This window comes from Mixophyes fleayi, chromosome 1 (assembly GCF_038048845.1).
Source record: "Mixophyes fleayi isolate aMixFle1 chromosome 1, aMixFle1.hap1, whole genome shotgun sequence".
Lineage (NCBI taxonomy): Eukaryota > Metazoa > Chordata > Amphibia > Anura > Limnodynastidae > Mixophyes > Mixophyes fleayi.
Window position 1 is genome coordinate 208,397,690 of NC_134402.1, and position 16,128 is coordinate 208,413,817.

Here is a 16,128-nt window from a genome sequence, read left to right on the forward strand (position 1 = left end):
TTTATATCTATAGCATTCATTCATACACTGGTGTATCCTAAGCAATTGAGCGCATTATATTGGTTATATCACCAGAAGTGTGCCTGTGTCACAATATATATATATATTAGTGTAACTGAGAAAGCAATGAATTGGCAGTTACATTTTGTGGTGATAATATTTTGTTTTACTTTTCTGTGTAATAAACGATTGATTTCAATGGTATAATTTTTATTATTAGTCATTACAAGAATGATTTTAAACATGACAGACAAATAACTCATTGGTTCCTTTTTTCAGTTCTAAAAGTAAAACATTTAAATAATATATATATTTGCCACTTAGCAAATATCCAAGAGTAATAAAAGTTTGTGCAATTCTATTTATACTTTAACTGTCGTATTTTAATAGTTTTGAAATAAACATAATTCTTCTTCCTGTAAGTTACTTATCCCATACCATTAAACATCTCGGGTCTAATTAATCTTCAAACGGAAGTCCATTTGTGTGGCATATCCTGCGCGAAATAGCCCTGCGTATGCGCCAGACCAGGACTTAAAAAAATTAATGCAATTGCATGCAATGCATGTCCAAACGCAAATTACTTGATTGGCTATGATATGAAGGGTGGAACTGGGGTGAAAAAGGTGGATGAACATAGACAACGTACAGTAAGGGTGGGCTGAGGCGTATTAATGCAGATGCGATTCAAGTTCAGGGTATCTCTTAAGTACATGTTTTTTAGCCGTATCATTTGCACTAGCTGTTAATTTAATTTATTCTTCATTCATTTTGTAGAACATTTGTTTTTTTTTGGCATGCGTTCTGATGGGATTTAATATTGCACATATGCAAGTGCACATCCTGCACCTTGTTCTGTCTGTCTAGATATGGCAAGTAACATATAGCCAGAGCGTACTTATGCCCAAATTCAAATGAAAACATATCTTGAGTTCCGCTTGTATTTATATACTAGCATAAAAGTTTTTTTAACCGTCTGAAGATGAATCAGGCCCCTCTTTTGTATTGGAAATAAAATCTTGTTCATTGGAAATAAGTTTAAACATGTGAAACGTGCAGGAATTCTCAAATTTTACTCACATGCAGGAGGGATACAATTCTAAACTTCAATGATCAAAATATATCACCCTGAAAAGCTTTTGAAATTTTATTTTCTATCTATGAAAGAAGAAACCATCACTTTTGCAGTAAAGAAGAAAACATATTGTTCACACTAAGAAACTGACTATGCACCAAATAATAGTCTTCGATAATAAAAGTTTCTAGGGTAGAGCAAAATGATTTTAGAACAAAAATTAAGACTGGATGATGCTACATTTGGAATTTTCAAAGGTTGGTTTCATGGTGAGATGCACTGAGATCTTCTTAGATCTTCAGTTTGTGGAATGCTAGAATAAAGGAAATACACCAATTATTCTGGTGGTTTAAATCCACAAGATTTGTTTTTCCATACTAGTAATGTACTTAAAAATAATATTATCAGTGATATATTTGTATACAACCTGAATCTGGTAAACAAAAAAAGTTATTTATTAACAAAAAATAATATTCCATACCTTGTGGTTTCCACATTAACTTCCTTTTCTTCTGCCTTGGAGTATAAACATCGTTTAGACAATTCCTCAGTATGTGAATTTGCATAAATTCATTTCATATTTTCTTTTACTTGTGTATATTAGTCAATACAAACAAGCATTTCATTCAGTGCTTATTGCAATATCTAGCCAAATACTTTGAATAGGGCTTGTACACACAGACATTGAAAAAAAGAAGTTTTAATTAAGTTTTTAAATGCATTAAGAGTGCATACATTAACACATCTCAAAGCTTACACAAAACTTTGCTCTAACTTTGTGTACACATAGGTTTGAAAACAAAGCAAACACTACTTGTGACATACATCCTGTTAAAGACAAACTTCCTCCCAGAAGCTGTCATGGTTGGCTTACTGGAAATTGATTCCAAGGCTCTGCTGAACATGGCTAGGCCCACCCACGGGCACGGAGTCTAACAGGCACGTGGTTTTCACCAGGAACCCCCGCAAGGAGGTATGGTCTTAGCTGCACCAAACCTGCAGGTCGTGGTCCCGTGAGTGAGTGCACATCAGAACGATGTGGGGGAGCCAGGTGAAGTGGATGGAGACGATGGAATCCACAGATAAGTGGTATAGATACAGGAACAACAATAATATAGGCTGATGGTCAGCAGCCAATGAGTCACTAGGAGAATAGGTGCTCTGTGGTATAACAACAATAAAACAGGAGCTGTCACAATGGTGTACTCAGGAGCAGGTAGTAGAGATACTGGAACAGCGGAAGTTCAACACTAGACATAGGTTGAGCATACTGAAGGAGCGGAGGTAACTCAGGACAACGGCTGATGAATCATAGATGTAGTTGCGGCTCTGGGAGGCAGCAGTGAGAGAACAGAGGCTGTCACAATGAAGTACTCTGGAGATTGTAATGGAAGTACTGGAGCAGCAATAGTTCAACACGGCCAGAGGCTGAAGGCTGACTGGATTGGCGGAGGTAACTAGTAGTAACAGCTGATGAGTCACAGGTATAGTAGCGGCTCTGAGTGATAGCGATGAGAGATCTGAAGCTGTCACGATGAAGTACACTGGAGATGGTAATAGAGGTACTGGAGCAGCGATAGTTCACCATGGCCAGAGACTGAGAGCAGACTGGAGTAGCGGAGGTAACTCGTGGTAACAGTTGATGAGTCACAGGTATAGTAGCGGCTCTGACTGATAACGATGAGAGAACCGGAGCTGTCATGATGAAGTTCACTGGAGATAGTAAGAGAGGTACTGGGAGCAGCGATGGTTCAGCACAGGCCACGAACTGAGAGCAAACTGGAACACAGGCAAACTACAAGGAGAACAGGAACCAGAACCACAGGCTGCAGAAAGTGAGCTTGAAGAACAGGCATCAGCCAGGTGAATTCAGGAGGTTTAAATAGTGCTTCAGAAGTGCTTAGCCAATGAAAAAGACCGAGGAGGAACTATTGAGCTGTGGATCCCAGTGCAGGGAATCCAGAAGAAGGGTACCGGGGCCCACAGCTTGCTTGTTCCCAGTGCAGCGGGCCCCATAATCTCCATGGGCCCAGATGCACCACACCTGCTGCACCATTGGTAGTTCCGCCACTGCTTCCTCCATAACCAGGATGTGGAATTGTGCAGATTAGGAAGAGATTTCTTGGTGAAGTGTGAAGAAATTATTTGTGTGTTCCAAGATGAATTTTGACACCATTATGAGTCTTATGGATTGATTATTCTGAACGTGGAGAAGAAATGAAGTGAACGGGCAAGATACCAGAGGCACTCAGCTAACGAATTGGTTTCTCAACAAGGAGATCTGGGTTTCCTTTCGTCTCTGTCTCAGGAAAATCCCTCAAAATCAGGGCTGTGGAAGAGTGCTGTCAGCTAATGATTTATATATACATATATATATATATATATATATATATATATATATATATCACACAAATCAGCCACAACATTAATACCACCTGCCTTATATTGTGTAGGCCCCACTGGTGCCACCAAAACAGCTCTGACCCATGGTCTCCGTTTGACCTCTGAAAGTCTCCTGTGGTAATTGGCACCGATATGTTAGCAATAGATCCTTTAACTCCTGTAAGTTACGAGGTGGGGCCTCCATGGCTCAGACTTGTTTTTCCAGCACATCCCATAGAAGTTCGATCGGATTGAGATCTGGGGAATTTGAAGGCCAAATTAACACCTTGAACTTTTTGTTATGTTCTTCAAACCATTCCTGAACAATTTTTGCAGTATGGCAGGGTGCATTATCCATCACAACCATCAGGGAATACGGTTAACATGAAGGGGTGTACTTGGGGTGGCCTGAAATAATGTTTAGGTAGGTGTGTCAGAGTAACATCCACATTAATGCCAGGACCAAGGTTTCCCAGCAGAACCTTGCCCTGAGCATTAAACTGCCTCCGCCTGCTTGCCTTCTTCCCATAGTGCATCTTGGTGTCACCTCTTCCCCAGGTAAATGACGCACACACACCTGGCTGTTTACATGATGGAAAAGAAATTGTGGTTCAACAGACCAGGTCACCTTTCTTCCATTACTCCAGGTCCAGTTCTGTTGCTCACGTGCCCATTGCAGGCGCTTTAGCCAGTGGACAGAGGTCAGTATGGGTACTTCAGCTACACAGCCCCATACGCAGCAAGCTGCGATGCACTGTGTGTTGTGACACCTTTTTTCTGTTTGAACATAGTCAGCATTAACTTTTTCAGCAATTTGTGCTACAGTAGATCTTCTGTGGGTTTGGACCAGACGGGCTATCCTTCTCTCCCCACACACAATAAAGAGCGAGCACCCATGATCCTGTTGCTTGTTTACTGTTTGTCCTTCCTTAGACCCCATTTGATAATTACTATCCACTGCATACCGAGAACACCCTACAAGACCCGTTGTTTTGGAGATGTTCTGACCCAGTCGTCTAGCCGTCTCAATTTGGACCTTGTCAAAGTCGCTCAGATCCTTATGCTTGGCCATTTTTCCTGTTTCCAACACACCATCTTCAATAATTGACTGTCTACTTGCTGCCTAATACAGGGCCGTAACTAGACATTTCAGTGCCCTGGGCGAGACAGGGCACCGGCGCCCCCCATCGAAATGGGATTGACATTTGTCAAGTGGGTGTGGCCAACCTAATGTGGGGGTGTGGCTAGCACTTTACTGAAAGAATTCTGCTACACATATTTGCAAATGCATAATATATATATATATCAGAGCCGGATTTACACCTCATGGGGCCATAGGCAAGATATTGGTTTGGGCCCCCCTTCACACACACAGTCGCCCCTCACACACACACACAATGGCCCCTCACATACACATAATACACACACACACACACACACACACACACACAAACACACAGTGGCCCCTCACATACACACACAGTGGCCCCTCACATAATACACACACAGTGGCCCCTCACATACACATAATACACACACACAGTGGCCCCTCACATACACATAATACACACACAGTGGCCCCTCACATACACATAATACACACACAGTGGCCCCACACATACACATAATACACCCACACAGTGGCCCCTCACATACACATAATACACACACACACACACACACGGTGGCCCCTCACACACACACATAATACACACACACACAGTGGCCCCACACACACACACACACATAGTGGCCCCTCACACATACACATAATACACTCACACACACACAGCGGCCCCTCACACATACACATAATACACACACACAGTGGCCCCTCACACATACACATAATACACACACACACAGTGGCCCCTCACACATACACATAATACACACACACACAGTGGCCCCTCACACACACACACATAATACACACACACACACACACACACACACACAGTGGCCCCTCACACACACACATAATACACACACATCCGGTTCCTAGTGCTGTCATGTCTCCTCTTCTTTAGAAATAGTGCCAGAATATACCCCATTCTCACTCAGGATGTTATCAAACCTCTTATCCACTTCATCTTCATGTCCCACCATAACTACTGCAATTTAATTCTATCTTGAGTATTCCTTACTGGTCTGTCTCCACTACAATCCATCCCACTCGGTGCCGTGAGATTGATCTTCCGCTCTCGCTGCTCCACATTCGCTCCACCATTCTATTAATCTGAACAGTAGCTGCCAATAACGTTCAGAATCCATATCAAGCTACACAGCCTTATGTTCAATGGCTTACCCATCATTCATCTCTAATCCCATAACAGGATACTCTCCATCCATGTTTCTTCTCTGATTACCAACTCTCATTCACATATCCAACATTTCTCACTATCTGAGAATTCTAACTTACAAAGTTAGATATTCGCATCAGGTGTAATTAGAAGTAGAAAAAATTAAGTTTATAATCACAAGTGACCAGGGTGATTGATAAAGTCAGTTGTCAGCATCACATGTCATTTAAAATCAGAAATTGGGTTGATACAACAATGAATGACAAAGTCAGGTATCAGCATCAGTCAGACATAAGCACAAAAAAACAGTATGTATATAGTGTTCATTTTAGGACTTCAGTATTATGGGAGCCCCACACCTCTCTAAAATTAATTACTTTAAAATAGTTTTATCTATATTTTTGTGAACAATACATCATTATAGTCTGTCTGCCGGGGGTTAGTCTAATGAAACCACAACTAAGATTATTTCGTAATTCATCTATATGGAATGTTATAACCATCTTAAACATTGAAAATATTAATTCTGAATATCCAGACTCTCTATTTGAGACTTTTAATAATGGCTATTTGCAAGATATGTCTCTCTGCTTTAAATTATAATGTATTCTAGAAAGTTTGTATGTCATTCTAACTATGTATACAAATACATGGCTTACCAAACTGATGTGAACTAATGCATGTACTTGCTTTTATGCATATTACTAAGTGATGATGAAAATATATGCAAGAACACACCCTGTGATGCCTGTCAAGACAATTTATGGGTGAAGGGTTTAAAGAGTATTAACATTGAACTTGACAGTCTAAACTGTGTAAGTTCTCACTGGGGATGTGCACACAAGCAGTATATTACAACCCCCCCCTGCCCCCCCCAAAAAAAATTACCTTTTTGCATCATCGAGCTGTGCAGTCTTCATCCCCTTCACACATGGGACGGCACCTGTCATGTGGTGCACGTCCCATGTGACAGACCAGGCCACACAGAGGAGGGAGGGAGGAGACCAGCCACCACACTAGTCCCTCCCCCCCTCTCGTGGCACCCGACCCCCCCCCCCCACGCGTGAGTCAAAAGAGGGGCTACAAGTTGTATTTTTTAATATTTTTTTGTTTTACAATGTGCCACAGAGGTACATGCGCCCTGGGCGACGGCACCGCCCGCACCACCCTAGTTACGGCTTTGGCCTAATAAATCCCACCTGCTAACAGGTGCCAGAGTAACAAGATAATTAAAGTTACTCATTTCACTTGTGAGTGGATTAAATGGTGTTGTCATATAAATATATATATATATATATATATATATATATATACACACACATATATATATAATATATATATATATATATATATATATATAGACATATATATATATATATATATAGACATTGTATAGGCATAGTATTGTAACAAAAGGAGGCATTTAGCTGGCAATATGCAGAGAAAGCAGGGAAGTAGAGTAAATCATTTGTGCAGTAATGCACCTAGAATTAATGTAAAGACTTGTGTATGAAAAGCAATAGTTTAAGTTTGGTTAAACTTACATGATTTGAAATCCTTTCTCTCAGCAAACAGACAGGGTGTGTCTGTTAGTGCAAACAGAGCCAGGGATGGGCGTTTCCTTTTAAAGAAAAGGTGGGTGTGTCACCTGTCCATCAAGCTAAGGCTGGGGGGGAGTATCAGGTATAAAAGCTTGTTTGTATCATTTGTGCACTGAGACCAACGCAGGGGAAGCTGGCTGGTCTTGAGAGAGAACTGGTCTATGTATAGCTAGCGTTTAAGGTCTCCATAATTGCTGTGAAAGTATACTGTGTCAAAACATTTACCATCCTGACAATAAAACTACATAAAAAGGAAGAAGTTGTTTGCGTGTGCTTCAGCAGTAGCGGGCTTTTGCCACAAGTGGTGTCAGGAGTGGGATGCTCCGGGAAGCAAGTTTCCGCTACCCAACCCGCGCAGACGTCAACATGGAGGAAGTACTGAAAACCCTTGTGAATGTGCCCGCTGCGCAGCAACAGCAGCAAGCTCAGATGCTACGAGTCGCCGAGGCACAGGTGGAAAACACAAGGCTCTTAAGGGAAGAGTTAAGCCAGGTGAGGCATGACAGAAATGAACCACCTGATCCTGTTCTCCAGAAAATGTTTCCAGGTGATGACATAGAAGCATATCTGGTGTCCTTTGAGAGACTTGCAAAAAGGGCAAAATGGCCTCCTAAAGATTGTGCTGAGAGACTGGCGCCATATCTGACTTGTGAAGCTCAGCGAGCTTATATGGATCTAGATGAGGAACAGGCCTCTGATTATTTGTGCCTAAAGTCTGAGATATTGGCTCGCATTGGAGTTTCCGGGCCAGGCCAAGCCCACGCTATCACCAATGGCGCTATGATAAAGAAAAACCGTTCAGAGCGCAAGTGGCTGAGCTTTCTAAAATTTTCAAGAAATGGCTGCAGCCTGAGGAGAATTCGCCTTCTCAGATTATTGAAGTTCTGGCTATAGATCACTGCATCCGGGGGCTGAACCGCGATTTGCAAAGGTGGGTTCTGCAATCAGACCCACAAACTTATGAAGAGCTTGCCACCATGGTAGAAAGGTTTTGTGCTCTACAGCAAATGACTAAAGAACCTGCATTTGTGCCAAAGCCGCTGCCACGCCAAAAGCCAAGTTTGACAATCCTTGCTACAGGGCCCAATGGCAAAACTGCTACGGACAGAGGGCCAGGTGCAAAGCTGTCTAATCTGAAGTGTTTTGAATGTGGTGAGCGAGGCCACTTTAAGGTAGAGATGAGCGCACTCGGATTTCCTGAATCCGAGCCCACCCGAACGTTGCCGATCCGAGTCGGATCCGAGACATATCCGGGTATTGGCGCCAAATGAAAACTTGAAAACTCGGATCCTATAAATTCCCCGCTAGTCGCCGCCATCTTCACTCGGGCATTGATCAGGGTAGAGGGAGGGGGTGTTAAGTGGTCCTCTGTCCTGGTAGATCTCGTGATGTGCTGTTTAGTTCTGTGCTGTGCTGTGTTCTGCAGTATGAGTCCTCTGTCAATTTTGATTTCAGTGGTGCTGCTGGGTCCTGTGCTGTGTCCTGTTCAGTCCAGTGGTGCTGTGTCCTGTGCTCTGTGCTTCTAAGGGCATAGTTATTTCCCCATTATTCCCAAGTGTTTAAAATTTTTTAAAAAAGTTATAAACAAAAATACAAAAAAAAAATTAATTACAACAAAATTTGCAAAACCAATCCTGCAGTATAAGCCCATTGGTACTGCAATATTACCAAGTTCACACATTCAGCAGTAAAAGTCCAGTGGTACACAAAGTTCACTGATTCAGCAGTATAAGTCCAGTGGTACTGCTATAACACAAAGTTCACTGATTCAGCGGTATAAGTCCAGTGGTACTGATATATTACAAAGTTCACTGATTCAGCAGTATAAGTCCAGTGGTACTGCTATTACAAAGTTCACTGATTCAGCAGTATAAGTCCAGTGGTACTCTCCTGTGCCGCATATAATTTTTAAAGGCTTTGCCGAGTGTGTGTGGCTTAGGGGTACGCTCTCTTGTGCTACATATAATGGAAAACAAAAATTTGGAGGATAAAGTAGGGAAAGATCAAGACCCACTTCCTCCTAATGCTGAAGCTGCTGCCACTAGTCATGACATAGACGATGAAATGCCATCAACGTCATCTTCCAAGCCCGATGCCCAATCTCCTAGTACAGGGCATGTAAAATCCAAAAAGCCCAAGTTCTCAAAAAATAGCAAAAAGAGAAACTTAAAATCATCTGAGGAGAAACGTAAAGTTGGCAATATGTCATTTACGACACGTAGTGGCAAGGAACGGCTTAGGCCCTGGCCCGTGTTCATGACTAGTGGTCCAGCTTCACCCAAGGATCGTAGCCCTCCTCCTCCTCCCCCACTCCAAAAGTTGAAGAGAGTTATGCTGTCAGCAACAAAACAGCAAACAACTCTGCCTTCTAAAGAGAAATTATCACAAATCCCCAAAGCGAGTCCAAGGGTGTTGGTGATTGACAAGCCTGACCTTCCCATCACTGTACGGGAAGAGGTGGTTCGGGAGGAGGCTATTGATGATGTAACTGGCGCTGTGGAGGAACTTGATGATGAGGATGGTGATGTGGTTATTGAAAATGAGGCACCAGGGGGGGAAACAGCTGATGTCCATGGGATGAAAAAGCCCATCGTCATGCCTGGTCAGAAAACCAAAAAATGCACCTCTTCGGTCTGGAGTTATTTTTATCCAAATCCAGACAACCAATGTATGGCCATATGTAGCTTATGTAAAGCTCAAATAAGCAGGGGTAAGGATCTTGCCCACCTAGGGACATCCTCCCTTATACATCACCTGAATAACATTCATAGTTCAGTGGTTAGTTCAGGAACTGGGGCTAGGACCGTCATCGGTACAGGGACACCTAAATCCCGTGGTCCAGTTGTATACACACCAGCAACACCCTCCTCGTCAACTTCCTCCACGATCTACATCAGATTCAGTCCTGCAGCCCAAGTCAGCAGCCACACTGAGTCCTCTTCAATACGGGATTCATCCAAAGAATCCTGCAGCGGTACGCCTACTACTGCCACTGCTGCTGTTACTGCTGTTAGTCGGTCATCTTCCCAGAGGGGAATTTGTAAGACCGCTAAGTCTTTCACAAAACAATTGACCGTCCAACAGTCGTTTGACATGACCACAAAATACGATAGTAGTCACCCTATTGCAAAGCGTATAACTGCGGCTGTAACTGCAATGTTGGTGTTAGACGTGCGCCCGGTGTCCGCCATCAGTGGAGTGGGATTTAGAGGGTTGATGGAGGTATTGTGTCCCCGGTACCAAATCCCGTCGAGATTCCACTTCACTAGGCAGGCGATGCCAAAAATGTACAGAGAAGTACGATCAAGTGTCCTCAGTGCTCTAAAAAATGCGGTTGTACCCACTGTCCACTTAACCACGGACATGTGGACAAGTGGGTCTGGGCAAACGAAGGACTATATGACTGTGACAGCCCACTGGGTAGCTGCATCCCCTTCCGCTGCAACAGCAACAGCAACAGCTGCATCAGTAGCAGCATCTACAAAATGGCTGCTCGTGCAAAGGCAGGCAACATTGTGTATTACAGGCTTTAATAAGAGGCACAACGCTGACAACATATTAGAGAAACTGAGGGAAATTATCTCCCAGTGGCTTACCCCACTTAGACTCTCATGGGGATTTGTGGTGTCAGACAATGCCAGTAACATTGTGCGGGCATTAAATATGGGCAATTTCCAGCACGTCCTATGTTTTGCCCACACTATTAATTTGGTGGTGCAGCATTACCTCAAGAGTGACAGGGGTGTGCAGGAGATGCTTGCGGTGGCGCGCAAAATTGCTGGACACTTTCGGCATTCAGCCAGTGCCTACCGCAGACTAGAGGCACATCAAAAAAGCATGAACCTGCCCTGCCATCACCTCAAACAAGAGGTTGTGACACGCTGGAACTCCACCCTCTATATGCTGCAGAGGATGGAGGAGCAGCAAAAGGCCATTCAGGCCTACACAGCCACCTATGACATAGGCAAAGGACCCAAGCCTGAGTCAAGCGCAGTGGAGACTGATTTCCGTGTTGTGCAAGGTTCTCCAGCCATTTGAACTTTCCACACGAGAAGTCAGTTCCGACACTGCCAGCTTGAGTCAGGTCATTCCCCTGATCAGGCTGTTGCAAAAGCAGCTGGAGAAAGTGAGGGAGGAGCTGGTAAACCATTGTGATTACACCAAGCATGTAGCTCTTGTGGATGTAGCTCTTCGTACGCTTTGCCAGGATCCGAGGGTGGTCACTCTTTAAAAGTCAGAGGAATACATTCTGGCCATCGTGCTCGATCCTCGGTTTAAAGCGTATGTTGTGTCTCTGTTTCCGGCGAACACAAGTCTACAGCGGTGCAAAGACCTTCTGGTCAGGAGATTGTCCTCTGAAGAGGACCGTGACATGCCAACAGCTCCACCCTCATTTTCTTCCACATCTATGGCTGCGAGGAAAAAGCTCAGTTTTCCTAAAAGAGCCGCTGGCGGGGATGCTGAGAACATCTGGTCCGGACTGAAGGACCTGCCAACCATTGCAGACATTTCTACTGTCGCTGCATTGGATGCTGTCACAATTGAAAAAATGGTGGAGCATTATTTTGCTGACACCATCCAAATAGACATGTCAGGCAGTCCATATTGTTACTGGCAGGAAAAAAAAGGCAGTTTGGAAGCCCCTGTACAAACTGGCTCTATTTTACCTGAGTTGTCCCCCCTCCAGTGTGTACTCGGAAAGAGTTTTTAGTGCAGCAGGGAACCTGGTCAGTGAGCGGCGAAGGAGGTTGCTTCCTCACAACGTTATAAAAATGATGTTTATAAAAATGAATAATCAATTCCTCAATGAAGTACAGCACTGCCCTCCAGATAGTACAGAGGGACCTGTGATTGTGGAGTCCAGCGGGGACGAATTGATAATGTGTGAGGAGGAGGAAGTACACACTGTAGGGGGAGAGGAATCAGAGGTTGAGGATGAGGACGACATCTTTCCTCAGTAGAGCCTGTTTAGTTTGTACAGGTAGAGATGAATTGTTTTTTTGGTGTGGGGGCCCAAACAAACCAATCATTTCAGCCACAGTTGTTTGGTAGGCCCTGTCGCTGAAATGATTGGTTTGTTAAAGTGTGCATGTCCTACTTCAAAAACATAAGGGTGGGTGGGAGGGCCCAAGGACAATTCCATCTTGCAACTCTTTTTTTGGCATTATATGACCATTCAACAGTTGTTTGTAAGTAAAAAAAAATGTCAACAAATTCAAAAAATTAAATCAAAAGTTAAATGCCCTGTCATTATTTAAAACAAGAGTTATTGACGTGCTAGAATTAGTGTAGTGTTAATATGTTATAAACACTACACTTGGAACTTGGAGGAGGTATTGTGGCCCCGGTACCAAATTTAGTACCGGGGCCACCCCACTACGCAGTCCAGATACTTGTTTGGTGGAATTCTGACCAGTTGAGGGTGTATTTATTATATTGTGGCCCCCGTATCAAATTTAGTACAGGGGCCACCCCACTACGCAGTCCAGATACTTGTTTGGTGGAATTCTGACCAGTTGAGGGTGTATTTATTATATTGTGGCCCCTGTTTCAAATTTAGTACAGGGGACACCCCACTACGCAGTCCAGATACTTGTTTGGTGGAATTCTGACCAGTTGAGGGTGTATTTATTATATTGTGGCCCCGGTATCAAATTGGGTACCGGGGCCACCCCACTACGCAGTCCAGAAATTTTATGGTGCGAATCATACAAGTTCAGGGTTTTTAAATTATATTGTGGTGACCACTCCTCTACGCAGTCCAGGTACATTATTCGGTGCGATTCAGACCAGTTGATGGTTTTCTTATTATATTGTGGTGACTACTCCTTTATGCAGTCCAGGTACATTATTTGGTGCGATTCATACAAGTTCAGGGTTTTTAAATTATATTGTGGTGACCACTCCTCTACGCAGTCCAGGTACATTATTCGGTGCGAATCATACAAGTTCAAGTTCAGGGTTTTTAAATTATATTGTGGTGACCACTCCTCTACGCAGTCCAGGTACATTATTTGGTGCGATTCAGACCAGTTGATGGTTTTCTTATTATATTGTGGTGACCACTCCTCTACGCAGTCTAGGTACATTATTCGGTGCGATTCAGACCAGTTGATGGTTTTCTTATTATATTATGGTGACCACTCCTCTACGCAGTCCAGGTACATTATTTGGTGCGATTCATACAAGTTCAGGGTTTTTAAATTATATTGTGGTGACCACTCCTCTACGCAGTCCAGGTACATTTTTTGGTGCGATTAAGACCAGTTGATGGTTTTCTTATTATATTGTGGGGACCACTCCACTACGCAGTCCAGAAATATACCTCGTTGCAACGTTTTGGATTAATAACAATATTGTGAGGTGTTCAGAATACACTGTAAATTAGTGGAAATGATTGTTATTGAATGTTATTGAGGTTAATAATAGCGTAGGAGTGAAAAAAGGCCCAAAACTTGATTTTTGAACTTTTTATGCTTTTTTCAAAAAAAATCCGAATCCAAAACCTTAAATTCGAACCAAAACCTTTCGGCAGGTGTTTTGCGAAACAAATCCGAACCCAAAACACAAAACACGAGACACCAAAAGTCGCCGGTGCACATCCCTACTTTAAGGCAGAGTGTCCTAAACTACAGGAATCCATGGACTGTTCCGTGGCACATATTTGGCTTGCATTTCCAAGCTGTTTTACCATGAGTCCCACATCAGGAAGTACTTGCTTGTTCCGGGTGACTGTGCTAATCAACCAAAATCTTGTTCTGGCCTTGGTTGACTCGGGAAATGAACTCTCATTGGTTTCCAGCTCTGCCTTACCCGAAACCATAACTTCTCGGTTGTCCAAAGTGAAGGTTCTTTGCGTACATGGCACAACAGAGGAGTATGAAACAATACTACCAGTCACACTCAAAGACAAAACTGTTATGGTGGTAGCTGCCATAGCACCTAAACTCCCATATCCACTCATTTTGGGGCGAGACTTCCCACTGTTTAATGATGTCCTTGGTAAGCGAATCCGAACGGACATGCCGGCAACTGATGCAACGGTCGGAAGCCTGGTCTTAAAGGAACCGCCTAAGAATCCACAACATCTGGACATCGATCTTTGGGAGCCGCCAAACCGAAGTGCTATCCTGGAAGTCACAGCACGAGTTCCACAAAAACATCCACCTGCGGGGAAACATGGACAGTCCAAACTAGCATTGGTCGGTGACGTTGCAGATGAGCCCACCCCGCCTGTAAGTGAGGATATGGACTGGTCCACAATACCAATTTTGTTTTCTCTGCAGGACTTTGCTCGAGACCAACTTAATGATGCCACTTTGGAACATGCCTTCAAAAGTGTGACTGAGGTAAATGAGGTAGCGAAAGCCGCCCACCCTGCAGAAGGTATAACATATTTTATTGTTAAAAATAATTTCCTGTGTAGAGTTGCTAATGTACAGGGGGAAAAAGTAGAACAATTAATGGTTCCTCAGGTCCATGTACCCCTAGTGTTAAAAGCAGCACACACACAAGTCTGTGGGGGACACGTAGGAGAGGATAAAACACGGGAACGAGTTCTGCTTAGGTTTTACTGGCCCGGTGTACACATGGCAGTGAAAAAGTATTGCCGTTCCTGTCCCATTTGTCAGAGAACCTGTCCCAAACCCATGTACAGGGCACCTCTCATTCCAATATCAATAGTATAAGTTCACTTTGAACGGATAGCTATGGACCTTGTGGGGCCACTGGAATAATCCGCACGTGGGCACCAATATATACTAATGGTGCTTGACTATGCAACCAGGTATCCAGAGGCAATTCCCCTACGAAACATAAAGTCCAGCACCATAGCTAGAGAACTTGTATTGATGTTTACACGCTTGGGAATACCCAAAGAAATTCTCACAGACCAGGGTACTCCATTCATGTCTAAACTGATGAAGCTCATGTGCCAGTTGCTAGCGGTTACGGCGCTTCACACCTCTGTATACCATCCACAAACAGATGGCTTGGTGGAACGCTTTAACCGCACATTAAAGCACATGTTCAGGAAAGCAGTGGCTCAAGAGAAAAAAGATTGGGACACTCTTATTCCCTATTTGATGTTTGCCATCCGTGAGGTACCTCAAGCTTCAACAGGGTTTAGTCCCTTTGAGTTATTGTTTGGGAGAAAGCCCAGGGGTATCTTGGATATGTTAAAAGAAGGGTGGGAGCAGCAAGGTCCCAGGGAGCCAAATCTGCTACAATTTGTGTCCCAAATGTATGAGAGGCTAGGAAAGATAGGGCCCATTGTGCAGCAACATGTAAAAGAGGTTCAGGAACGACAGAGAAAAAGTTATGATAAAAGTGCTGTTGTTTGATCTTTCAAGCCTGGGGACAAGGTCCTAGTCCTGGTTCCCACCCAGGAAAGCAAACTTTTCGCCAATTGGCAGGGTCCATATAAAGTTCTAGAGGCTGTTGGTCCTGTCAATTACAGAGTCCGCCAGTTAGGTAGGAGAAGGGAGGAGCAAATATATCATGTTAACCTCCTTAAACCTTGGCATGATGAGGAAACCTCTCCTCAGGTAGTGAGTACTGCCATTGAAAAGTCTGAAGTGCCCATAGAGCCAGCTTTGTCCATTCAGCAGAGACAACAGACTGAAGAAATGATTCGCCGGAACAGGGATGTCTTCTCTTCCATTCCTGGGCGCACTACCTTAATCGAACACGACATTGTTACTGCGCCAGGAGTCATTGTAAAGCAGAAGCTGTATCGTATTCCAGAAGCCAGACGGGTGGACGTGAG

The 16,128-nt window shown here is 43.6% G+C and overlaps 1 protein-coding gene across 4 annotated transcripts in view; it reads right to left on the reverse strand.

Annotated features, from left to right (window-relative positions):
* Window positions 1-1,058: 1,058 nt before the first annotated feature.
* The window catches only part of ATCAY (ATCAY kinesin light chain interacting caytaxin), a 343,094-nt gene continuing 328,024 nt past the window's right edge, over window positions 1,059-16,128 (reverse strand). For 3 of the 4 annotated variants that reach the window (XM_075204829.1, XM_075204827.1, XM_075204830.1), the window contains 2 exons: window positions 1,557-1,591; window positions 1,059-1,388 (listed from right to left, as the gene is read on the reverse strand). In XM_075204829.1, coding sequence (XP_075060930.1) covers window positions 1,340-1,388; window positions 1,557-1,591 — 84 coding nt within the window. In that variant the 3' untranslated portion in view covers window positions 1,059-1,339. The remainder of the gene's footprint in view (window positions 1,389-1,556; window positions 1,592-16,128) is intronic. The other variant, XM_075204828.1, reaches the window with a different exon arrangement.